General features: G+C 51.1%; 1 protein-coding gene across 2 annotated transcripts in view; it reads right to left on the reverse strand.

Moving 5' to 3' along the window:
• Positions 1 to 777: 777 nt before the first annotated feature.
• Positions 778 to 21,029, reverse strand: part of Rassf5 (Ras association domain family member 5) — a 65,971-nt gene continuing 45,719 nt past the window's right edge. For both annotated transcript variants that reach the window (XM_075987853.1, XM_075987855.1), the window contains 4 exons: positions 5,723 to 5,833; positions 4,555 to 4,852; positions 4,065 to 4,180; positions 778 to 2,915 (listed from right to left, as the gene is read on the reverse strand). In XM_075987853.1, the coding sequence (XP_075843968.1) occupies positions 2,763 to 2,915; positions 4,065 to 4,180; positions 4,555 to 4,852; positions 5,723 to 5,833 (678 nt within the window). In that variant the 3' untranslated portion in view covers positions 778 to 2,762. The remainder of the gene's footprint in view (positions 2,916 to 4,064; positions 4,181 to 4,554; positions 4,853 to 5,722; positions 5,834 to 21,029) is intronic.

Consider the following 21,029-nt stretch of genomic DNA (forward strand, 5'->3'; position numbering starts at 1 on the left):
TGGAGGACCAGGCTGGGCAGAGAAGTTAGATGTCAGCTAATTCTTTAAAAATTTTGACTGTATGTCTCAAAAAACCAAAAAAAAAAAATTTTTTTTTTTGACTGTAAGCATATGTAGTGGTTGGTGCACACCTTTAATTCCAGCTCTCAGGAGACAGAGGCAGGGGAATCTGAGTTTGAAGGCAGCCTGTCTACATAGTAAGTTCCAGGATAGCCAGAGGCTCACGCACAAAAATGTATGTGTACGTGTGTGGATGCACATGCCACAGCACACAGGTAGAGGTCAGAAGAAAACTTGCAACAACCCCAGAAGGTAGGCAATGATTTCTCTAGTTAACTTATGTGACTTTTTCTATTAACTCAAAGATGCTTCTTTGCTGGAAATCAGAGGGTGCCAAAATGAGGGCTGCTTGGTGCCAGCTCGGCCCCTCTCGTGGCTGAAATTGTCCGTGACACTTTAACATCTTAGATTTCAATAATTCCAGGACAGAGCTGCTGATTACCTTTGTAGCCAGAAAGCCCCGCTCTTTTCTAACTCAGCAAGTGCTTGGCTCTAAGTCCTCTCTCGTCCCCAGCTAGGGAGATAGGAGATGGAGAACAGGCAGTACCCTCTATGTGTGGACAGTGTCCTCAGAAGCATTTGGGTGGCAGCCTTTAATCTCAAGCTTACTACAGAAGAAAGCTTGGCTCTGCCAAGAAATGCACCTCCTGCTGCAGCAGGCCCCTCGCTCCAGCTCGGTTCCCATGAGAGGAAGTTCAATGAGGATGCTTTCATTGTGAACTGTTTTTGCAGTAAGCCTTTATTACTCATTAAAAAACATATAAGAAAAAAACATTTGGAAGGAAAATGTTCTCAAAACAAACACCCACGGAGCAATACAACCATAGAAGGCACTACCAGCAGTTACACCCAGCTCTGGGGCTGAAGGGACCTGACCCTTCCCAGGGGCTCAACCTCAGAAGAGGTCCTGAGTCCAACTGTGCTTAAAATCTCAATTTTACTATAATTTTCTGAATAAACACCTTTATATATAGCTCTATGCCTCTATGTGTATATACACACATATATTTGTATATATATACATGACCTTTTTTCTTCTCAAAAATAAAATAGCATCCATGGGGAAGGGTCTCAGCAGCATTCACAGTGTTTGCAGCAGGAGCCATGCCTTCTCCTATGCTACAGACATGCAGGATGAAGGGAATGACTTTTCATCTGTCCCTGTAATACACAGTGGGGAGGGAAGCAATAAGGCTGCACACGAGATGGCAGACGGCCAGGGTTGATGGCATGCACAGCCTCACAGAGTTGCTAGCTTGCAGTGCTTTGTCAGCTCTGAAGACTGAATGACAGGGACCCAGCATGCCTCTGGGACAGGAGTGGTAGGGACTAGCCTGAGCTAGGGAGGGGACTTTTCGGCTACACGGAGAAGCTCTGGCTTAAACAACCCGAGGGGTGTGGAAAGGCAAGGGCAACAAGGTCTCCGGAGGCTGGATTGGAACCCCGGCCTTCTTTGAAAGGGACAAGTTTTTCCTCCCTCTGTCTTGAGCGAGGGTCTTTGCGGTTCTGGCTGCTGTTTTCAGTTTGAACTCGTCAGCGAGCTGGAGTCAGAATCTGATGCTGCCAGTGTGGTTTAACAAGATCACATCTTCGGAGTCAGAGCCTGATCAGGAAGCTTGATGGAAGAGGTGTGTGGTCATCACCTGTGCATCGAGGACTGCCCTGCCCTCATTTCTACACCACCATGGTCCACTTCCTGCCCTGGGCAGGCCAGCAGCAGAGCTTGCAGCAAACATGCCCTGCTCTTCTCTCTGAAAACAAAAAGGCACTGAAGTCACCAGGGAGGTCAGACCCACAGGCTGGCTGGACGCTGTGCTGCAAGCAGACCACGCCTTGCAACAGAAAGGACCCAGCCACTGTAAGCAATCGAGGCTACTCCTCGGGCAGCAGCTGAAGAGGACGGAGGCAGAGCGGGAGGCTGAGGAGTAGACAAGAGGTCCTAGCTGTAGGCGGGCTGTAGACAGCTTGGGTGAGCTTCTCTGCGGTACTTTCTGGCGACTCAGCAGGAAACTAAAAGTGTGAAGTGGCTGGTTTCCCTTTGGTAGACATCCATGAGGATGAACAACATTAAATTCAGGACTTAACGTAACAAACATCGGACAGAGACATGCTCAAATACCATACAGATGTACGTATATGCCTTTGGGTTTGCGTGTGCACAGCCTGGGGGTGACAGAGACAGGCCTGGTCAGGCTGTAGCATCTGGAAATGTAGTCCTGTGAAGGGGAGGCACCTGGGGGCGAGGAGGACAGTCCTTTCATGAGCATTTCCCTGCTTTCAAGGACTTAGCTAAACGAAGACACCACATTTGACCCATAAATAAAGATGCTGTAGGTGGCAAAGAAGAGGAACTGAAGGATTGAATCCAGAGAAAGAGCACAGCGCTCTAAAACCTTTTTTCCCTTTTGCCGGCTGCTGTGATTGATTGGAGTTTGGCCAGAGAGGCAACGATTTGGTTTGTGAAAGGCCGGCAGGTTGGGTGGGGTAAACATTGTTCCTTCTGATCCAGGTGGAGTCTGCAGAGTCATGGCGCGGTGGGTTGGCAGGAATCAAACCCTGCACAGACACTTTGTGGAAGAGACTTTGTGCCGCATCTGTCAACCGCTGGGCAGGCACAGGTGGACCCAGAGGTGTCTGCAGAATAAATGTCTGTTGCAAAATAATAAAATAAATGAGAGGGCACTGAGGACAGGAGGAGGCGGCTACCCAGGCTTCCCCTGCGACTCCCGTAGCGCCTCCTCCAGTTTCTGTCGGAACTTGTTGTACTTCTTCTGCACTTGCTGGATTTTGTCCTGCTCCTCTTTTTCCAGGATAGTTAAGAAGTTCTGGAGCTCAGGAATGGAAAAGGCATCCCACTGTGGGGCAGGGAGGAGAAAACGGGGAAATGGTTAGATGTTGACATGACCCAAGCGCCCCCCCCACACCGAACACGCAGGTACCATGAATGGCATCTGTGCTATACACGACGGTCACATCGGTCACAGTCAAATCCTGACACTCGTGGAGTTCCCAGCCTTATGCCCCGTTCTTACGGGAAGAGTCAACAGCAGCTGAGATCTTCACTTGGGTGCTGGCTGTGCTCTCCAGAGGCAGGAGGATACCTCTCTCTAGCTATGGTTGCCTACCTCCTCGTGAGTCAGCGCACCTCTCAGTGGGCCCTAGCTGGCCAAGCTACCTCCCCTCGGGAGAAAGGGAGGAGACCACAAGCTCCTGGAGCACAAGGGAGCATTTATGGTGTCTGCCTTAATCCCCACACCCCACAGAAAGAAGGGAAGAAAGCCACAGCCATGGAGCCGCAGCAGCAGTGTGCACTAGAGCTGGATTTCCACTCCCAACCCCAGGCCCTAGGCAGCAGAGCGCTCAGGCTTCCAGTGGCTCTCTCTTCCTAACAGACTCAAGACCATACTGTCATCCTGGTTGAAATGAGGGCAGAGCCTGTCTGTTCTGCCCAGATCCTCCACTGACCCCACGCTCAACCTCCACAGAACAGTGTGATAAACACTTAGACCCTCCTCTTTCTGTCACTTCGTGAAGACTTGAGGATTACTGCCTGATGTTACCCCATTTTTGCCAGGAGGCTGACACTGGTTAGTCTCTCTTAGAGGAAGTCATCATTTTAGGAGAAAAAAAGTAGTTCAAAACTGCCTGTGTACAGCAGAACCCAGATGGAAATTGCTGGGCCTTAGGCCAGCCTGGGGCAAAACCAGTCTGGGCCCAAATAGTTTTTCAGTGTGTGATAATCCTCCCCCCACCCCCATCCTCCCACCGTACACCTCCAGCCCCCTCTTCACAAGGCAAGTAGAATCCTTGCCACAGGTTTTGCCATATGCAGGTTCTAACTTGCTCCGTTGTGATGTGCCCACTGAGCATCCTGGGTCAAACCCAGCCTGTGGCTCAGCACACCGCAGCTCTCTAGTAGTCCTGCCCTCCCCTCACTGCACCCGGGACAGCAGCACCCATCTTTCCCCACCCAGGGCTGGCTTTTGCAGAGGGTCCAGACATACCTCTACCTCTCCAGTTTCGTTCTCCTTTAGCACAAAGCTGAGGACATCAGTGTCAGGCCCTGCGAGCAGACGCAGGTGGAGAGGGCAGTCAGCGATGGAGAGTTTCTGGAAGAGCACTGCAAACAGAAACAGGCATGGCTCGTCTATGGGCACGAACCTGACAAGACCATGGTAGCTCAGAGGCAGAGCCTTCAGTTCCTGCCTGGCATTCCCAAGGCCCTGCCTCCACTTACATCACCTTCCAAAGTGGGCCCCTCGTTATAAAGATTGGGAGCCCAAAGCGTGTCTTCCGGGTGCATGCGTGGAGCTGGACAGTGCTAGGCCGGAGCTGCCTGACCAGGCTCTCTGCTCGTTTTCCTGCCCAGATTCCATGCTTTGCTCATCCACGAAGCCTGGCAGCATGGAAGCCCACACCCCATCCAGGGCTCGCGGTGGGTTTACGCCAGTGTGTGGGCACTGGCAGACTGGGGGAGGTTGGGACTGCTCGTACCTTGTCCGTCTTTGTGTATCCGCTTAAAAAGCGCAAACTTCTGCGGGTTGTCCACAACCATGAATTTCTTGAGCAGCCCCTGGATGACCTCGCTGACGGTGGTGGTGCTGCTGATGTGTAGCTGCTTGATGGCATCGAGTGGCAGGTAGAAGGACGTCCGCTTGTCTGTGGTGGCTGCAGGGTTCACTTCCTTAATGGCGTCGTAGATAGACTGGGGTCGGATCCCAGCAGGTACCGTCACGGGGCGTCGGAGTTTCAAATGCACTTTGATGAAGCCCGTGTAGGTGCCGTCTTCGCTCTGCAAGTGGGAAGTATATCCTCCATGATCTGACTGCCGCTCGAGGCCATTCCAGCCAGCCTGTGTGAGTTCCTTCCTGAGTCTGCTATCTGGAGGTGCTGATGGTCCCAAAGGGCCAGGAGGTCTGGAGCCCAGTCATCAGAGAGGATTAGTGGGGCCGCTGTGGCTTCCTCCACAGGAAGTCTAGGCTGGCTGCCTCAAATCTCCACCAGACAGGTGCCAGCTGCCTTTGTTGAGTCCCCACCTAAAGGCAGAGTCTGCAGGCACCTCTCTGCCTCAGAGGTCCAGCCCAACAAACTCCAGCCTCTGGCTAAAATCTGGGTTTTCTGAGGCACCTGTGTGTCTTGGACGCCCCAAAGAGTCAGTTGCTACCCGTCTCCAGCAGGGGGCAGAGTTCCTCTAGCATCATCCCTTAAAGTCAGCCTCTCTGACCCTGTGCAGGGTCGGGGTGTTCACCAATACACACTCCACTTCTCTTGCAAAATTCCCCTGGCCTAGAGCTTCCTGGGGACCAAGCCCCCAAACCCTTCGTCGCTATCATTTAATCCCCTAAGCACTCTCACCCTGAAGTTAGGAGAACGTAAACTTTCCCAGATCTGACAGAGGATGGACAGAGATTGTCTTTGGAGTCTGTTCTAAAGCCTGTTTCTCTGGGTCCCCGAGGGCACAGAAAGCTGGGTCTGGACAAAGAAGAGTGAGCCGCAAGGGAATCATTGCTTCTGTGGGGAGGGGCACAGGATGCTGGACGGGAAGGGGGGACGACAGCCTTGCCTACCACCTTCATGCACAGACCAGTACACGACAGCCAGACAGAGAGGTGGGGGTGGGGCAGAAGGGATGCCGGGTAGGGGTGGACAGGGCCCTGCTTACCAGCTTCATGCCCAGGCAGTGCTTCTCCCGGCTGTTATAGCTGTCAATCTTCTGCTTGATCTCCTGGAGCGTGGGCGGGTGCTGTGTCTCCTCCACTGCCTTACAGACATTCTGGACAGAAAGAGGAATGGAGTAGGTACAGCGGCTCTCAGGATGTGAAGGGCAGTAGGCATACCCCCTCCACCCCCCGCAAATGCCTCTCTAGCTAAGAAACAAGTGCCAGGGTAAGCGGCGAGAGGCCAGCCACTCGCATCTCAGCTTCATTCCTACCCCCAGACGGGCTGGGACACCAGTGTCAGTGCCCCGCACTCGAGCACTGGCTATGAACTTGGTAAGTGGGTAGAATGTCGAGTGGTCATGATTCGCTATGGAAAATGTGCTCATAGACAGGAAGAGACGAAGACATGGTCTGTCTGTCTGCAATCATGGCAACGCTGCAGAGAAGAGGGGATGCCTGCTAGTGGCAGCTGATAGCCCCAGAGCCAGGAAGCGAGGGCACCTGCCCTGCAGTGCAGAGCTCATGTCAGGGCCAGTAAGTTTTGCCGTGACAGGTGATGATATGCTTGTCGAATGGATGAACCGTAGGCACAGGGCTGTGGTCCCCTCTCCTAGGGACAGTCAGCGTTTACTGAGCATCTTTGTACAGAGTACTCAGCCATCTTGCATCTCACAGACCCAGACTACGTGATGACCCATGACCCCCAGTTTCCAGGTGAGAACATCAAAGCTTAGGCATTTACCAGCTTGCCTGAAACCCTCATCCACAGGTGCGCAGGACCCACCAGAAATCCCACACCTGTCCTGCCGTGTTCCCCTATATCACTGTGTCTCTTCATTCCTTCCCCTTCCCAACTCTAGGAAGATGGAAGGATGAAGTTAAAGTGGAAGCCCGTATCCCTGGCAGTACGATACATGGTGGATCCTGAGGGCTACACCATTCTTTTTCAGTCAGTTTCCTGGATTTCTCTCATGTTCACGTCCCAGTTTTGTCTTCATGCTGCCTTGAGTGGCCTGGATTATAGAAGCTGGTCAGTGAAAATTCCCCCAGAATTATCCTGATCTTAGAAACTCATCAGACTTCAGGCCCGTGTGGTCACCTCTGGTACCCAGAGAGAGATGGCTTTGACATCATCTGACACCTGCTCCTGGGTTTGGTTTGGGGAATTTTACAAGTCCCACATCACACCACCACCGCCACCAACAGAGCTGGCCCCTGACCTTCCCTGTCAGCACACCCATTTCTGGGGTTTCATCATGCGGACAGCGTGCCAATGCATCCTCCCACTCTCCAGTCCCACAGAGCGCAGGAAACTGCAGGCCCCATGATTGCCAAGAGGAGTGGGCACTGCTGGGTCTGTGTGGCTCCACCCTCCCAGCGCTCTCCGGAGGCCAGGCAACACCCTCTTTCATTACAGGCTCTTTCCACAGTCTGCTCCTGTGCGCCTTTCACCCATAGCCCTGATGGCAACATTGCTGTGTGGGTGTTTCAAATGCCTTCTCTCACAAACTACCTGTTTTATTTCTGTTGTGAGATTCTCCCCTGCCCCGCGTGCCTGTGTCCCACTGCTAACGAGTGACCAAGTACGAATGAGAATGAAGTCCATCTAAGCCTGGAGTCCTCAACTGACCATGTGGTCACCCTAGAGCCTCCTTTCTGCTACACAGATCAGCACCCACCACACCAGTGACAGTCACTGAATTTTAACACTGCAGGCCTGGGAAGCACAGCTGCTAAGTCAAGACCCAGCCTGTGGAACATTCACCCAAGTTGGGCTGATCAATGTGTCCGGCTCTAGGGATCCAAGTGGGTCTTGCATGGTCTGTGAAGCTGGCAAGGAGGGACTTCTAACATCTGGAGTGGGAGGCAGCTGGCAGGATGTAGGGACCCATTAAGATGCCCTCTTAGATCTCTGAATTGGACCTTGACGAATGCCCAAGGAAAAACAGTTGCTGGGACATCTCTCGTTTGCTTGACGTGTAAGCCACGGGAGCTCACGGGCTGTCTTCATCTACTATTGGCTCATTCATCTGGGGGCTTTCAGACTGGAGCCTCTCATGCATCTTTACTTGTGGGACTCTCCATCCCCAGACTCTATAAGCTGGGGACATACCTACAGACCAGACGGACCTGGCTGTGGCTGGCCCTGCCTTGCCTTCTGACCATTTCCAGTGAGAACGGGCAGCTGTATGGCTGCTGTTTTATACTTTATTCTGCCCATCTCTAAGGCAGACAGGCTGTCACTCCCAGCCCATTCTCACATTCATCTATAAAAGAAGAGTTAAGTGACAGAAAACTCCGGAAGCTCCTTGGAAGGTTTCAGTCAGCCTCCAGCCATTTCCTTGTCGAAAAGGCCGCGATGTTGTGGCTGCAGAAGGCCTGTTTCCACGCCTACTTTGGACCACAGTGAGTCACAGCTGCCTTGGCCTTAGGTTTCTTCTTCCTGTTCTCCTTTTATTCATTACATCAACCCCTCTGTTCTCTTCCCTTTCCACAAGCCTGGGAAATGATACAAGTACATACCACGGGTCCCTTCCAGACAGGCAGAAGACAGCATCCTGACCTCAGCATCAGAAGGTCTGGCCTTCCAGGTGTGCAGGGGAGCCCCATCTACCTGGGAGTGTCAGCAGCCTGTGCGTGTGTGGCCAATACTGTGAACCTTGCTCCCATAGAATGCCAGCGTCAAATGTCAGCACCCAGTTCAGGCTGGCTGCTGCCCACACGGAACCTGCCAGGCAAGATCTAACCTACAGATGCAGTGAATCACTTAACAAAGTAGGCAAACCAGTGGGCCCTGTTCAAGAGCTCAGAATCCACCAGCAGTCTGGGAAGCACCATAGATTCTAGACTAAGGGCTCCTAACCTTCCGGACGCTTTGGAGTCGTCTGGGGGATTTTCTAGAAATATGGCTTCCTGAACTTTCTCCCCAGAGAGTGCTGATTTCATTGGTCCAGGGTGCAGCTCAGGTACAAGGATTTTAGAGATCACTCTGGTGATTTCAACATGTTTCAGGGTTTAGAAACTGAGACCCTCCGACAATTCCATCCCACTACAGCACTGATATTTTGGGCCCAAAAGATAACTGCTGCCCCCACGCTTTCCCTAAAAAGCAGTATCCACTGTGTCAACAACCCAGGAATTTTTCCAAGCATGAGGTAGATCCTGATCTCTGTTCACCTTACAGATTCTCAAGCCCTCTTAGTGAAAGAATCATCTCTCTGGTGATGGACTCAAAGTTAGAAGGAAGGAGACAGCACTTGCATCTTGGGGTGCCCCATCATCCACACAAAATGGAGAGCTTTTATGTATTATTGAATCTAGGTATCAGCCCATCAGGTGTCTCTCAGAGTGTGCCTATCTCATGGAATCAATTCACTCTGACGACTAAACGCTGGTGTTGGCTGAGCTGTTCTAGTATGCCTAGCCTGTCCCGGCTACTGCTGAAAAGCTGGTTTGTCTCCTGACCTAGGCCATTCAAAAGGCTGTAACCACTGTAAACCCTTGAAGTTACGGCAGGGTGGGGGTCCCAGTGAAGAGGCTGTGTGCTAGCACTGTGAGCACAGATGCCCCTCCCAGATGATTCTCCAACATCTCTATTAAAACGCTCTTAATGGGCTGGGAGTGGTGGCCTGCACCTGCAGTCCCCGCACTTGGAGGCAGAAGCAGGAGCCTGGTCTGTGTGGTGAGCTACCAAGACTGTATCTCAAAACCAAATAAAGTAAAATACCTTCAGCAAGCCCAGCACAGAGCCGATTTATCCTAAGTCAGATTTAACTGTATTTTATCTTCCAGGTAGCACCACCACACTGGCCAGTTCTGCATTGTAATCAGGGGCCAACAGGAAGTCCTCAGTTTGTCATTCCACTCTAAGGAGGACAGTTGGGAGTAGGCCCTGGACAGACCAAAAAATGGCCAGCGAAGTTCCCAGAGTGACAGGTGGGCAGAGAAGAGTGTGTCCACTCCCAGTGTTTGCTTTGTCTTGACTTAAACCATCCAGACCTCAGGTTTGCTTCAAAACAAAACAGAACTTCACTCCCCCTCTTTTAGAACACGCCAGCGCGTTCCCCTCGCCCGTGATTTTCGTCATCTCACGCCCAGCTTCTCACCGGCAGTCTCTTGGCCTGGCCAGGCTTCCCTACCACCGCCTCCTCAGCACCGCCATGTACTGTTCACAGCATGTATGTGCTCACTGGCTCCACAGCCTGTGAAGAATGTTACCATCACGGCACCCACCTCCAGCTGAAGAAAGTGAACCAGAGCCAGGCTACAGCTAAGCTTATGGAAAGCCATGCCTTCTGGGGTTTATCCGCGGTTCCACTTCCACCCACCTCCAGGAAGCTAGCGGGGCTGGCTTCCCCTCCCCTGGATGGAAGCTCCTTCATATCCAGGGCCATATGACTTCATTTCTTCTGTGCCCATCATCTGGACATGAAGATGATAATGAACCTTCGCGGTCCCTCCCTGACTGCAGGGGCCAGGGGTCTCTGCTTCTCTAAGGAGCTGGAGTGGGCCTCTGCGTTCTGTGATTGAAGTGACCTTGCCTGTCTTGTCCCTTATGGTGTCCCAGAGCCCTGTTTCCTGCTCAGCGCATGGTGGGGGCTCAGTAAACATCTGGGGGATGGACGTGTATTTGGCTTTTAACTCCCACTCCCAACTTTGTGATCTTGAGAGAATCAGAGAACCTCCAAATCTTGGTTTCTTCTCTAAATTTGGGATCAAAATCCTTTATCACTCAGGATTGATGTAACAGTCAAATTAAGTCAGACCCAGCCAGGGGCTGTATTGTCATTTTCCCTACAGGAAAGCCAAGCCCTTCCCTCTAAACCCACTAAGCTCCTTTCTCGCTGCCCCTGCTCATGTATTCCAGATTAGCCATACATTCCTAGAGTCCATTCATTCCTTTCTCAGCACAGGCTGCGGGCATGCTTTCTGTGAAGGTCCATTGCATCTACTCCCTGTCACCCTGTCATACAGAGGCAGCCGTGGAATGAGGGTGGCTGTGGCCCATTAAAACTTGCTTTGTGCAATGAACCTATGAGCAGGGAAGCTTGCTTTGTGCAATGTGCTCATGGGTAGCAGTTTGCTCCACCGTGGTGCTTGTGCAATTTCCCTCCCTAGAATACACATGCCTCTCTTCCCTTCATTCTCCTCCACCTGCTGCCTGGTAAAATTCCAGTCCACGGTAGTCTCCCATCCTCTGGGCCATCAGATGCGTGACATTTTAACTCTCAAATGAAGGAAAGCATCTGCACTTCTATCCAGTCTTTCTCTCCTAAGCTGCACTTCCGGTGTATTTTAGTGTTTTCTTCCGGCTGCTGTAATAACACAGCCTGATGAGGGCAACTTCAGGAAGAAAAGATTTGTCCTGACTTGCCGTTCCAGGCCACAGTTCATCACAGTGGGGAGTCACGGTGGCAGGGGCTTGAGGGATGGTGAGTGTACTGCATCTGTAATCAGGACAGAGCAGCAAATGCGCACTCACGTACCAGTGCTCAGCTTGCTTTCTCTATTGTCATCATCATCATCATCGTTGTCACCATCATCATCACCATTATTATCATCTCATATCATCATCATCATCATCATCATCACCATTATTATCATCTCATATCATCATCATCATCATCATCATCATCATCATCATCATCATCATCATCACCATTGAGACAGGGTAGCCCTGACTGGCCTGGAACTCACTATGAGACCAGATTGACTTCAATCACAGAAATCCACCTGCTTTGCCTCCCGAGTCTAGGATTCAAGGTGTACCCCTCTGGAGAGACCAGAATCCTTTAATTAGGGAATGGTGTCACCCAGTGATGGGTCTTCCCATCACAGTTAAGGTAACCAAGACCCCCAGGCATGCCCGAAAGTCATCTCCCAGGAGAGTCTACCTTCCATCAGGTTAACTCCGCACTGTTTCCTATGTTTCCTCGCGTCACAGCTACGGGCTGTTTAGCTCCACTCTCACTTCATGGGACCCCTATAGGCTAAGGCTTAGTCATTTCCCTGGAGTTACTCTCTCCTCCCCTCCTGACAGGAGGCAGGGTTCAGAAATACCTCATACCCATTAACCCAGTATTCCTTGGGTGGAACAGACTTTATGTTTGATGTGGTACCCGCTGCTGGGCTCAGCTAACATGTAGTTGATCTCCAAGGAGGTGTCAGAGAAATAACAGATGATTAGGTGTGAGACAGGGGAAAGCAGCAGGAGAAGAGTCCCAGCACAGAGCCCACTGTCCATGGGTCCCACACAGCCAGGCCCAAGAGCACCTCACTCCGCCGTGCACCCTGAGCGCTCACTGCCGAGAGCATGTGGGATGCACGGGGCTTCAGACGTGGGCTGACCTACTTCTTGGTAGCTGGCTGATAAGAATGAACACAATGCCATCAAATGACCTGTGACCTATGACAAGCCACTTCCCCTCTCAGGGAGCCGGTTTCCTCATCTGCCAAATCGTGAAGTGACACTGAAGACTCTCTGAGGCCCACCACAGGGACACAAGATAGGGAGGGTTTTCACCACCACTTCCTCCTCTCTTTCAGAGAACTGGGCGTGGGGCAGAAGACCTGGAGGACAGCTGGGTCCATCTGAATTGCGTCAGTAGCCACGGCCCAAAGGGACAAGAGCTCCCCTGCCCTCTGCTGCTCGGCTCTTCTCGACGCTCGCTTTCTGTTTGTGTCAGCCAGACCTCACCTCAGCCAAGCTCCAACAGGTCTTCATTTCCCCTGACTCTTAGCACATCCGTCTGTCAGAAGCAACTGTCAGGCCCCTGAGTGGAAACCTCTAAGCCCAGGCCAGGGAGAGAGCTGCAGGCATGTACTGAACAAAGGGTCATGCAGAGGCCCTCCAGGCCCAACCCCTGGGCTTTCTGTTGTGCTTGCCCCAAATGGGAACCTGGGGCTGGGGAAGGGCAGACACCCATCTGTCTAGGCTGGGTTTAAAATGCCCTGACCAATGTACAAGGCCATTAAAGGTCACAAGTCCCTTTGTGACAGCCTCAACCAGATACAAAGAGGATTCTCCAGTGAGATGCACTGGGGAGGGTCCCTTCCTAGTCTCAACGTGCCCACATTCTGGAATGCTTCCTCTGTCCTACCATGCCAGTAAGAGGGTTCATCCTGTCCATTTGTTACCTGTCTATGGTTCCCAAAATAAGAGGACTAGAAATTTCTAGATTGTGTTCTCCAATAGGTCACCTGCAGCAGAGTGGGAAGGGACACCATCACAGAGACGTGCAGGACCCAAGTGACTCTTGGTGGAGACACAGGATAAAGGAAGTGGGCAAGAAACTGGAAAGAGAACGAAGTCCCCCGAGACAGAAATGCAGAGCGGATAGTTAAGTCAGCAGCGGGAACTGATTGAGATGCCTCTGGGCTGAAGACTGTGAAAGGTACCATGGGAGATGAAACAGACAGGTGCGGCTCCATCCCTGGGAGCCCACAGGTCACCTGAGGAAGGAAGGCAGAAATGCATGCACTGTGGTACAAACAGGCTCAGAAGGATTGGCCGTCAGTGACTGGCATTCAGGCAGCCCCAATCATCAGCATGTCCCAGAGCAGTGTCCTCTCCTTCCTTCTTCTCTCCCTCCCTCCCTCCCTTCCTTCCGTCTGTAGGAGCAACTCACCTGACTTGCTCAGGACCAGAGGACAGTAGCACTAAACAGAAGGCCTGGGGAGCCCTAGCTCCAGGCGCTGTGCTGGAGACTTCATGGCATTACTGACCCCCCAGAATAACTTGAGTCAGGACACAGTGCCGTACCCAGAGCACCTGCACTTGCCACTGGATCACACTGGCCACCTGATGCCATGGATTGGCCTTCGCTTTCAGCTCTGCAACTATCAGAGTCGGTTTCACGGAGCCTTACAACACGTAGTTTGGACACACAGTTTGTTGTGTCCAGTAATCTGGTAGGCATGCCTCGAAGTGCCTCGCTCGTAAGTACGGTGAAAATCGACAGACCTCAGCTCGTCTGTGACCACAGAACTAGCTACCTGCGGCAGTGGTTTTTGTCTGGCAAGGCAAAAGAAAGCTGGGCCAGTGGGGGCTGACCCAGTATAAGTGCTCTCTCCCATTTAACCTGGACCCCTAACAGGCTACATTATGATTTTCAAAAGCCCTAAGCACGATTTGCCATAGGTCTTACCGTCTATAAACATCTGCAGAAAGCTATAGTTTATGGTCTTATCGACAACATAACCATGCTAATATCCATGTTCAGGCAGCCTGGGTTGGGAGACGCCGTGATCAGCAAAGTGCCTGCTGTCCAAGCATAAGGACCTGAGTTCAGATGCCCAGGACCCATGTGAAGGCCAGGCACAGTGGCACTTTCAGGAACAGGTGATCCTTGGAGCTCTCACTAGCCAACCAGAAACCAAGAAGACACCTGCCATCGACCTGACCTCCATATGCACACACTTGCATGTGCACTTACACATATATGCACACACTTGCATGTGCACTTACACATATATGCACACACTTGCATGTGCACTTACACATATATGCACACACTTGCATGTGCACTTACACATATATGCACACACTTGCATGTGCACTTACACATATATGCACACACTTGCATGTGCACTTACACATATATGCACACACACAACCGCATAAATCCATTAATTCATGCTGCTGCCTGGGTAACATGGCAAGAGCCCATTGCAAACTAGATAATAAGAATCCTCTGCAAATTACTAATAAAGGGTCGGAATATACATATGTAAAGAACTCCAGCAACTCAACTGAAACGTGAACAATCTGATCAAAAATGGCAAGGGCTTGAACAGGCATTTCTTCAAGGAAATATAAATGTTCAACAAGCACGTGAAATATGCCTAGGATCACTGAGTGTTGGGGGACGACATCAAAATCACAACAAAACTCTATTTTATTCCCATTGACTGTTTCTGATGTACACTGTGGGATGTGGAACACTTCCGGTATTAAATGGCTGGCCTTTTAATTCTGTTGCTGTGATAAAACACCGGCCAAGCCAATCTGAGGAGGACAGAGCTTATTTTGGCTTACAGGTAACAGTCCATCATGGGGAAAACCAAGGCAGGTACCCGAGGCAGGAGCTGAAGCAGAAATCATGGAGGACCGCCGCTCACTGACTTGTTTCTAGGCTAGTGTTCGGCCGCCTTCCTTATACAGCCCAGCCTCACCTGCCTAGAGATGGCACCGCCCACAGTGGGCATCATCAACTAGCAATCAAGAAAACGACCCACAGCTGTGTCTACAGGCCAGTCTGATGGAGGCAAATCCTCAGCTGAGGGTCCCTCTTCCCAGGTGTACCAGGTTAACGAGCAAGATCAGCAGCCTCCTCACCAGCTAATGTAAATCGGTGAAAGAATTGTGGAGACGATGGTGTGGTGATTCATCAAAAGACTGACCTAGAATTCCCTAGGATTTAGCAAATGAAAGCAGGGCTATCAACACCGGAAGAAGCAACCTCAGGGGCCACTGGTAGGAGAGTGGATGGGGAGCATGTGGCCCATACATATCAGAGCAATCCCTGGTAGCCTTGAGAGTGGAGTGCCCTCATGCTCTGTTCCTAGAGAAATTAAACAGGTAAGGGGGTTCAGTCTGGGAAAATGAAAAAGCTCTGGAGATTGGGGTGAGGGACCCAGCAGTAGGGCATCTGCTTATCAGGCTCAAGGCTCTGCCCCCTAAAGTTGTAGAAACTGGATGTGGTGGCAGTTGACAATGTGACACATTCATGTCGTGTCCCAGAACTGGGTGTACATTAGCGATAGTGGAGATGGTAAATGGTCTGTGTATTTCACTATGGAACAACAGGCGTCACTTCCTGGTGGAGCACAAGAGCGCGGAAATCGGGAGGCCGCCATCTGCGTCTACCTTGTTCACACAAAGTTGTGAGTCTCTCTTCCATCCTACACTTCAGACACGTTAGGGGTCAGTCTAACTCCTAAGCAAGCTGAGCCCCATCCTGGGCCCTCCGATTCAGCCTCCTTTCCTGTGGCCAGCTCCTGGTCGGGTTGTGGCTGCCAAAAGGACATAGGTCAGATATCCCAAGTTATAAAGCAGCACAGGGCAGAGGCAAAGGGACTTCAGTGGACATCAGTTCCCACCCAGCACATGGACACTTGCTAGGAGAGGGGCAGCCTGGCCTTGTCCAGCTGCCGGAACACACCAACACTTCGTTGCCTGCTGGTGGGCGAGCAACCCTCCCTGACTGTTACCTAGAAGCCCGCTTCTCCCTTCAGCATGTGGGCCATGGGCGGCCAGGCTAGGTCCCCAGGCTCTCACGAGGGTATCCCCAGCCATGAAGAAGAGACCCCAGATAAAGGCAGATCTGGGTTTTCCACACAAGAAGCCCGCAGCACCACATCATATACAGACCAGGGTACCTGACAAGTTGAGAGGAGAGGCTGGGCCTGTCAAGTGTCTCCCCTTTAAGCTTGTGTTCTGGAGAGCTCAACCCAGAGCGCAGCCTGACAGGAAGAAACAAGGCCTCAGAATCTTCCTAAACTGTATGGGGAGGGAGATGCTGTATGTTCCACAAACGGAAACTGGTAAAACCCAGCTCACTCAACACAAACAGTCTACACTCACAAAGACAGAGAGGGACAGGAGGAGGGCACCGGTGCACAGGACAAGGGGTGGCCTGGCCCAAGTTCTGAGCGTGAACAGGATGGCTAAGGCCAGGTGGTCCTGGAAGAAGGGACCCACGCCAGCATTTAGGTCATTTTTCTAATCTCACCTTAGTGGAAATCTTTACAACGTAAACAATTAGGGGCTCACTATCTAGGTTCCCCCTCGGGCTCAGGAGGTGCGAAGGGTCTATTCCCATACAAATAGAGGTGAGTCTTTCCCAGAAGCGACAACAAAGGCTGGCGCACCTCGCAGGTATGATTGCCGGGAAGGACTGGAGGAAGGACCTGTGCCTAAGGGGTGGTGCGACTGGGTTGCGTCCTCCATCAGCAGCCAGGGCTGGCATGAGAAGCCTCTGCTGACTGTTCCGTCCACCACCCTCACCCCAGGTGCTAGGAAAGCTCCCAAAGGGCTGTCACAAGCCTTGTCCCCCTAACCTTGAAATAAGCACACCATGAGGAGAGCAAAGGGGAGCCTATGGGCAATCCTGGGGTGCCTGAGCCTGCTGTCCTATCTGCTGAGCGGGTCTGCTGGGCATAAAGCATTTTACCAGTAAGGTAAGTGACTTACCTACCGTCTGTTTTCAGCCCGGGAACTTCCAGGGAATCTGCCATCAGTACTCAAATCGCATTGCTACTGGAGAAATCCCTGAACTAGCATGCACTTCCTGAACAGGTGACTCCTGGGCTTCAGAGTGTCTACAAGTCCTCAAAGGGAATACTAATGCAGTTCTAGGGCCCTGCCTGCAAAGATTCAGACGCCAAGTCTCTACTTCCCGAAAGCGGCTCTAAGAGTAATCCCTATATGGGTGGCCAGGTCTGCTTTGAACCACGTCAGCGGCCCAGAGAAGTGTGGAATATGGAGAGTGGAGCATCTGTCCTTACCAGGGCTCCCAAGCAGCTGGGGTCAGAGGTCACACTCTTTACTGAGAAAGTGGACAGAGCTCGCAAGGTTCAGAGAGGGAGGCACAAGCGTGGCAGAAACAACTAAGGCTTTCCCACACACTCTGTGTCCCAGTTTCCCTGGTGGCTAGGTGTGGTCTTATGACAGTTCCAGTTAATGTCAAATGGGTAAAAGAACCAAATTATTTGGACTATGCGGTGGTGGTGCACACCTTTAATCCTAGTACTTAGGAGGCAGAGGCAGGTGGATCTCTGTGAGTTCGAGGCTAGCCTGGTCTACAGAGCAAGTGCCAGGACACCTACAAAGGGAAACCTTATCAAAAAACCAAAAAGGAAAGAAAAAATATTTTTAAATATATATATACAATATATGTAAGTATATGTGTATACACATGCATATACAGGGAAGTTGTGTCTCTTGGGGTGGTAATACTCCCTGCAAAGGTCATAGTCTATCTATCAAAACCCCACTGCCAGGCATGGGACAGCTCCCTTTGAGTTCTTAGTCAAGGAAGTTGAAGAGACTCCAAAAATAATACAAGGTATTGCTGTTGCCTTGGTTACCTCCAGAACCTAAAGGAAAGACCCTATTGCTGAGTCAGTATTATTCCTAACTGCATTCTCTTTATCCTTGTGCCCACAGATAAGGGTAGCTTCCGCCTCTCACTAAAGATGACCCTTTTTGCGGCAGACGGAGAGCATTATAGAAATCACAAGCAGTCAAAATGCAGAAGCCATGGACTGCGGGGGCCCAATCACAACGGTCACATCTGCAGCACAGCTGCTGCACCTAAGGATCCAGGGGCATCGGGGAGGAACCGTGGAAAGACCGTAAGAACCAGAAGTCCAAGATGGAACATCAGGGAGGAACGGCTGGAAAGACCGTAAGAACCAAAAGTCCAGGGCGTCTGCTGTGACGTTGTCTTGTATGTATGACAGGGAAGTTGCAGTCATGAAATCTCAAAATATGGTTTGCCTAAACGAGACCTGTGTAATTATAATGCCAACATGCCAAAGTGGATGAGGGACACCTTACAAGGACTCACTCCTACATGATGGCAACTAATGGCTGTTGAGGAAAGAAACTGTCTTCTCCAGGGACAAGTGCCCCATAGGGTATCCATGCCCAGGTGGTCAATCCTAAACAAATACACATATGAACATGAAATGGACTCAGCAGGCTACATTTATATGTACGTACATGTGTATGTATGTATGCATGTAGCAATAAAGAAGATCTCATAAATCTGAGAGGGAATGGGTGTAGTAATAGGAGTGGCGAGGCTGTGTCCCCGGCACCCGGCCTCCCCCACGGCTAGCTTTACCCAAAATAATTACACGGAAACTGTATTCTTTTAAACACTGCTTGGCCCATTATATCTAGCCTTTTCTCGGCTAACTCTCGCACCTGGACTAGCCCATTTCTAATAATCTGTTTAGCCCATGAGCTGGCTTACCAGAAATGATCTTAACCTGCTTCTGTCTGGAATGGGAGAATCATGGCGACCCCTTGACTCAGCTTCTTTCTCCCAGCATTCTGTTCTGTTTACTCCGCCTACCTATGTTTTAACCTATGAGGGCCAGCCAAGCAGTTTCTTTATTGCTTATCCAATGAAATCAACAGATTGATATGACACTCCCACATCAAATGGGGATCACAGGAGGAGCTGGAGTGGGGAGCAGGGAGGAATGGAATCATATAAACACAGCACTCGTCTATCAAATTATTTTTTTAAAAAAAATAAAACACTATTATCGGCCCTGGCTCACAAAAGCCTCCCATGTGTTATCCTGAAGTTCCCAGTCCCCTGACTGCTACCAGTTTAATTCTCTGCAAAGGGAAATAAACTTATTTATACCCAGTGACTAAAAACTAGGGAGAGTTTGTCCTAGGAGCTAATCCATCCTGATTGTACAAGGAAGACATAGCAGCTAACGGGAACAGATAACAGGTACATCTGCCTTTGTAACCAAGTCCATGCTGCCACTCTGACCCGAAGGGCACAATTCCTGGTCTCACAGGACTGGCATTTTCTCAGGGAAAAGCACAGCTGGCACAGCTGGAGGAGGCAACAAATTGAAGGGATGGAGCAGAGACCACATTCCTAACTACCGGACCAAGAATCCCTTGTGGTTAGTCCTGGGCAGTGTGAGCTCTGGGGGAGGGCACAGGAGCAACCCAATGGTCCATCTGAGAACCTGTCTTGTTTTTATTGCTCCAAGTTTGGAGCTATCGTATTTTTAGTGTTTTCTCGAACGCTGAGGTGGTCAGGGGCAGAAACTGTGCCTGAGGCCTGGGTGTGCTGCTGCTGGCAGGGAGATGCTCATTGTCCTGACTGGTCTCAGGGATGCCAGCTGTGTCTAGAGCATCTCAGGCCCTGCTGCAGGCAAGGGGCAGTGGGAGAAACAAGGGATGGAATCAGGAGTTGCACAGTGCCCTGTAGCCTGCTTACTTCTGGTGTTTCCCTTAATTGAAAAGAATCCAAGGATCTCAAGGCAGTCTGAAGAAAGGCCAGTGTTGGGGTGCTGGGGAGCAGAATGTGCTCAAACACAATCCTAGCCATGGAGTCAGCCTTTGCTCTGCACACCCACAGAGAACACTCACCAGGACAGGTTTTCAGCGGAGTCAAGTAAGTGTTAAACAATCAATCGATTACAATGACCTCCTGCTACTATCCATAAAGTTAATGTCCCCTGGGCTAGGTGCCTTTGAGGGATGGATGGCAAGGGCCTGGTTCTGTCCTGGTCACCCACCAAGCAGGAAGAGGACTTGAAAGGGAGGCTGAGGTCATTAGTCCAAGTTCCAGCTCGCCAGACACAGTTGTACAGCCTGGTGAAGCCCTCCCCTTTCTCACACCGTTCTCTCCATCTGCCAAGGGGGGCACTCTGCCTTGTGTCTCCTCAGAACCCCCACCACGACGACCTGCCAGGGTCCCAGAGTCCCTGAAGCCCTAGAACATGCAGGCACTCCTCCATCTTAGCTGGGGGTAACTGTGTACAAACACCACAGCCTGCCTGTGCCCTCGCGTTGGTTTCCCTTCAAACCATTTTGATACATGTGACCCAGAAAACACAGACTGTGCTCAGTCCAAGAGAGTACCAGCTCTGCATCCTGAAACTGACACCGTGACTCAAAAGGCCCCAAGCCTGATTCAAATATAACACATTGCCCCAGGAAGCTGCTGTCTATGCAGAGGAAAGAGCAGGTGGGCCCAGAGTTGGGCCCATTCCTCCTCGCGCCTCCAGGCCTCATCTGTATAAACAGGGGAAGAACCCTCATGTCTCCCACTCCCACCAAAGGGGGCTGGAGAAAGGCTGTGGGACTGCCTTGAGATGAGCCAGCGACAGTCCCCAGGGGATGGCACCAAAGCACAGAGGGACTTTCTTGCCGTTGGGTTCCACCAGGCACACCGAGCAGCTGACACAGGTTGTTCTGACAAGTCTATTTATAGAAGAATCTTGGCCTTTCCCGAGGGGACCTAAGTCTCTGAGTGACAAGGAAAAACACACACACTTCTTCCCTTTGAGACAAGGGAAAACAAATCTCTTAGGAGCTCAAATGCAATTTCTCTTTGAGCAGGAGAGAAAGATTTGCTTAGAGGGTCACAATGGGGTCAAGATAAGGCAATTCACCCTAAAATTCTTTCTAGAGTTACTCCAAGAGAGAAGGTAGAGCCGGGAAATTTACTAAAGGAAAAAACAGAGCAGAATAAAATACTACCGATGAGAAGAAACATCCTAAGTGTTTGGAGGTCGCACCCTCAGCTGCAAGCTGGTTCCACA

The sequence above is a fragment of the Microtus pennsylvanicus genome, chromosome 10 (assembly GCF_037038515.1).
Source record: "Microtus pennsylvanicus isolate mMicPen1 chromosome 10, mMicPen1.hap1, whole genome shotgun sequence".
NCBI classification, from domain to species: domain Eukaryota; kingdom Metazoa; phylum Chordata; class Mammalia; order Rodentia; family Cricetidae; genus Microtus; species Microtus pennsylvanicus.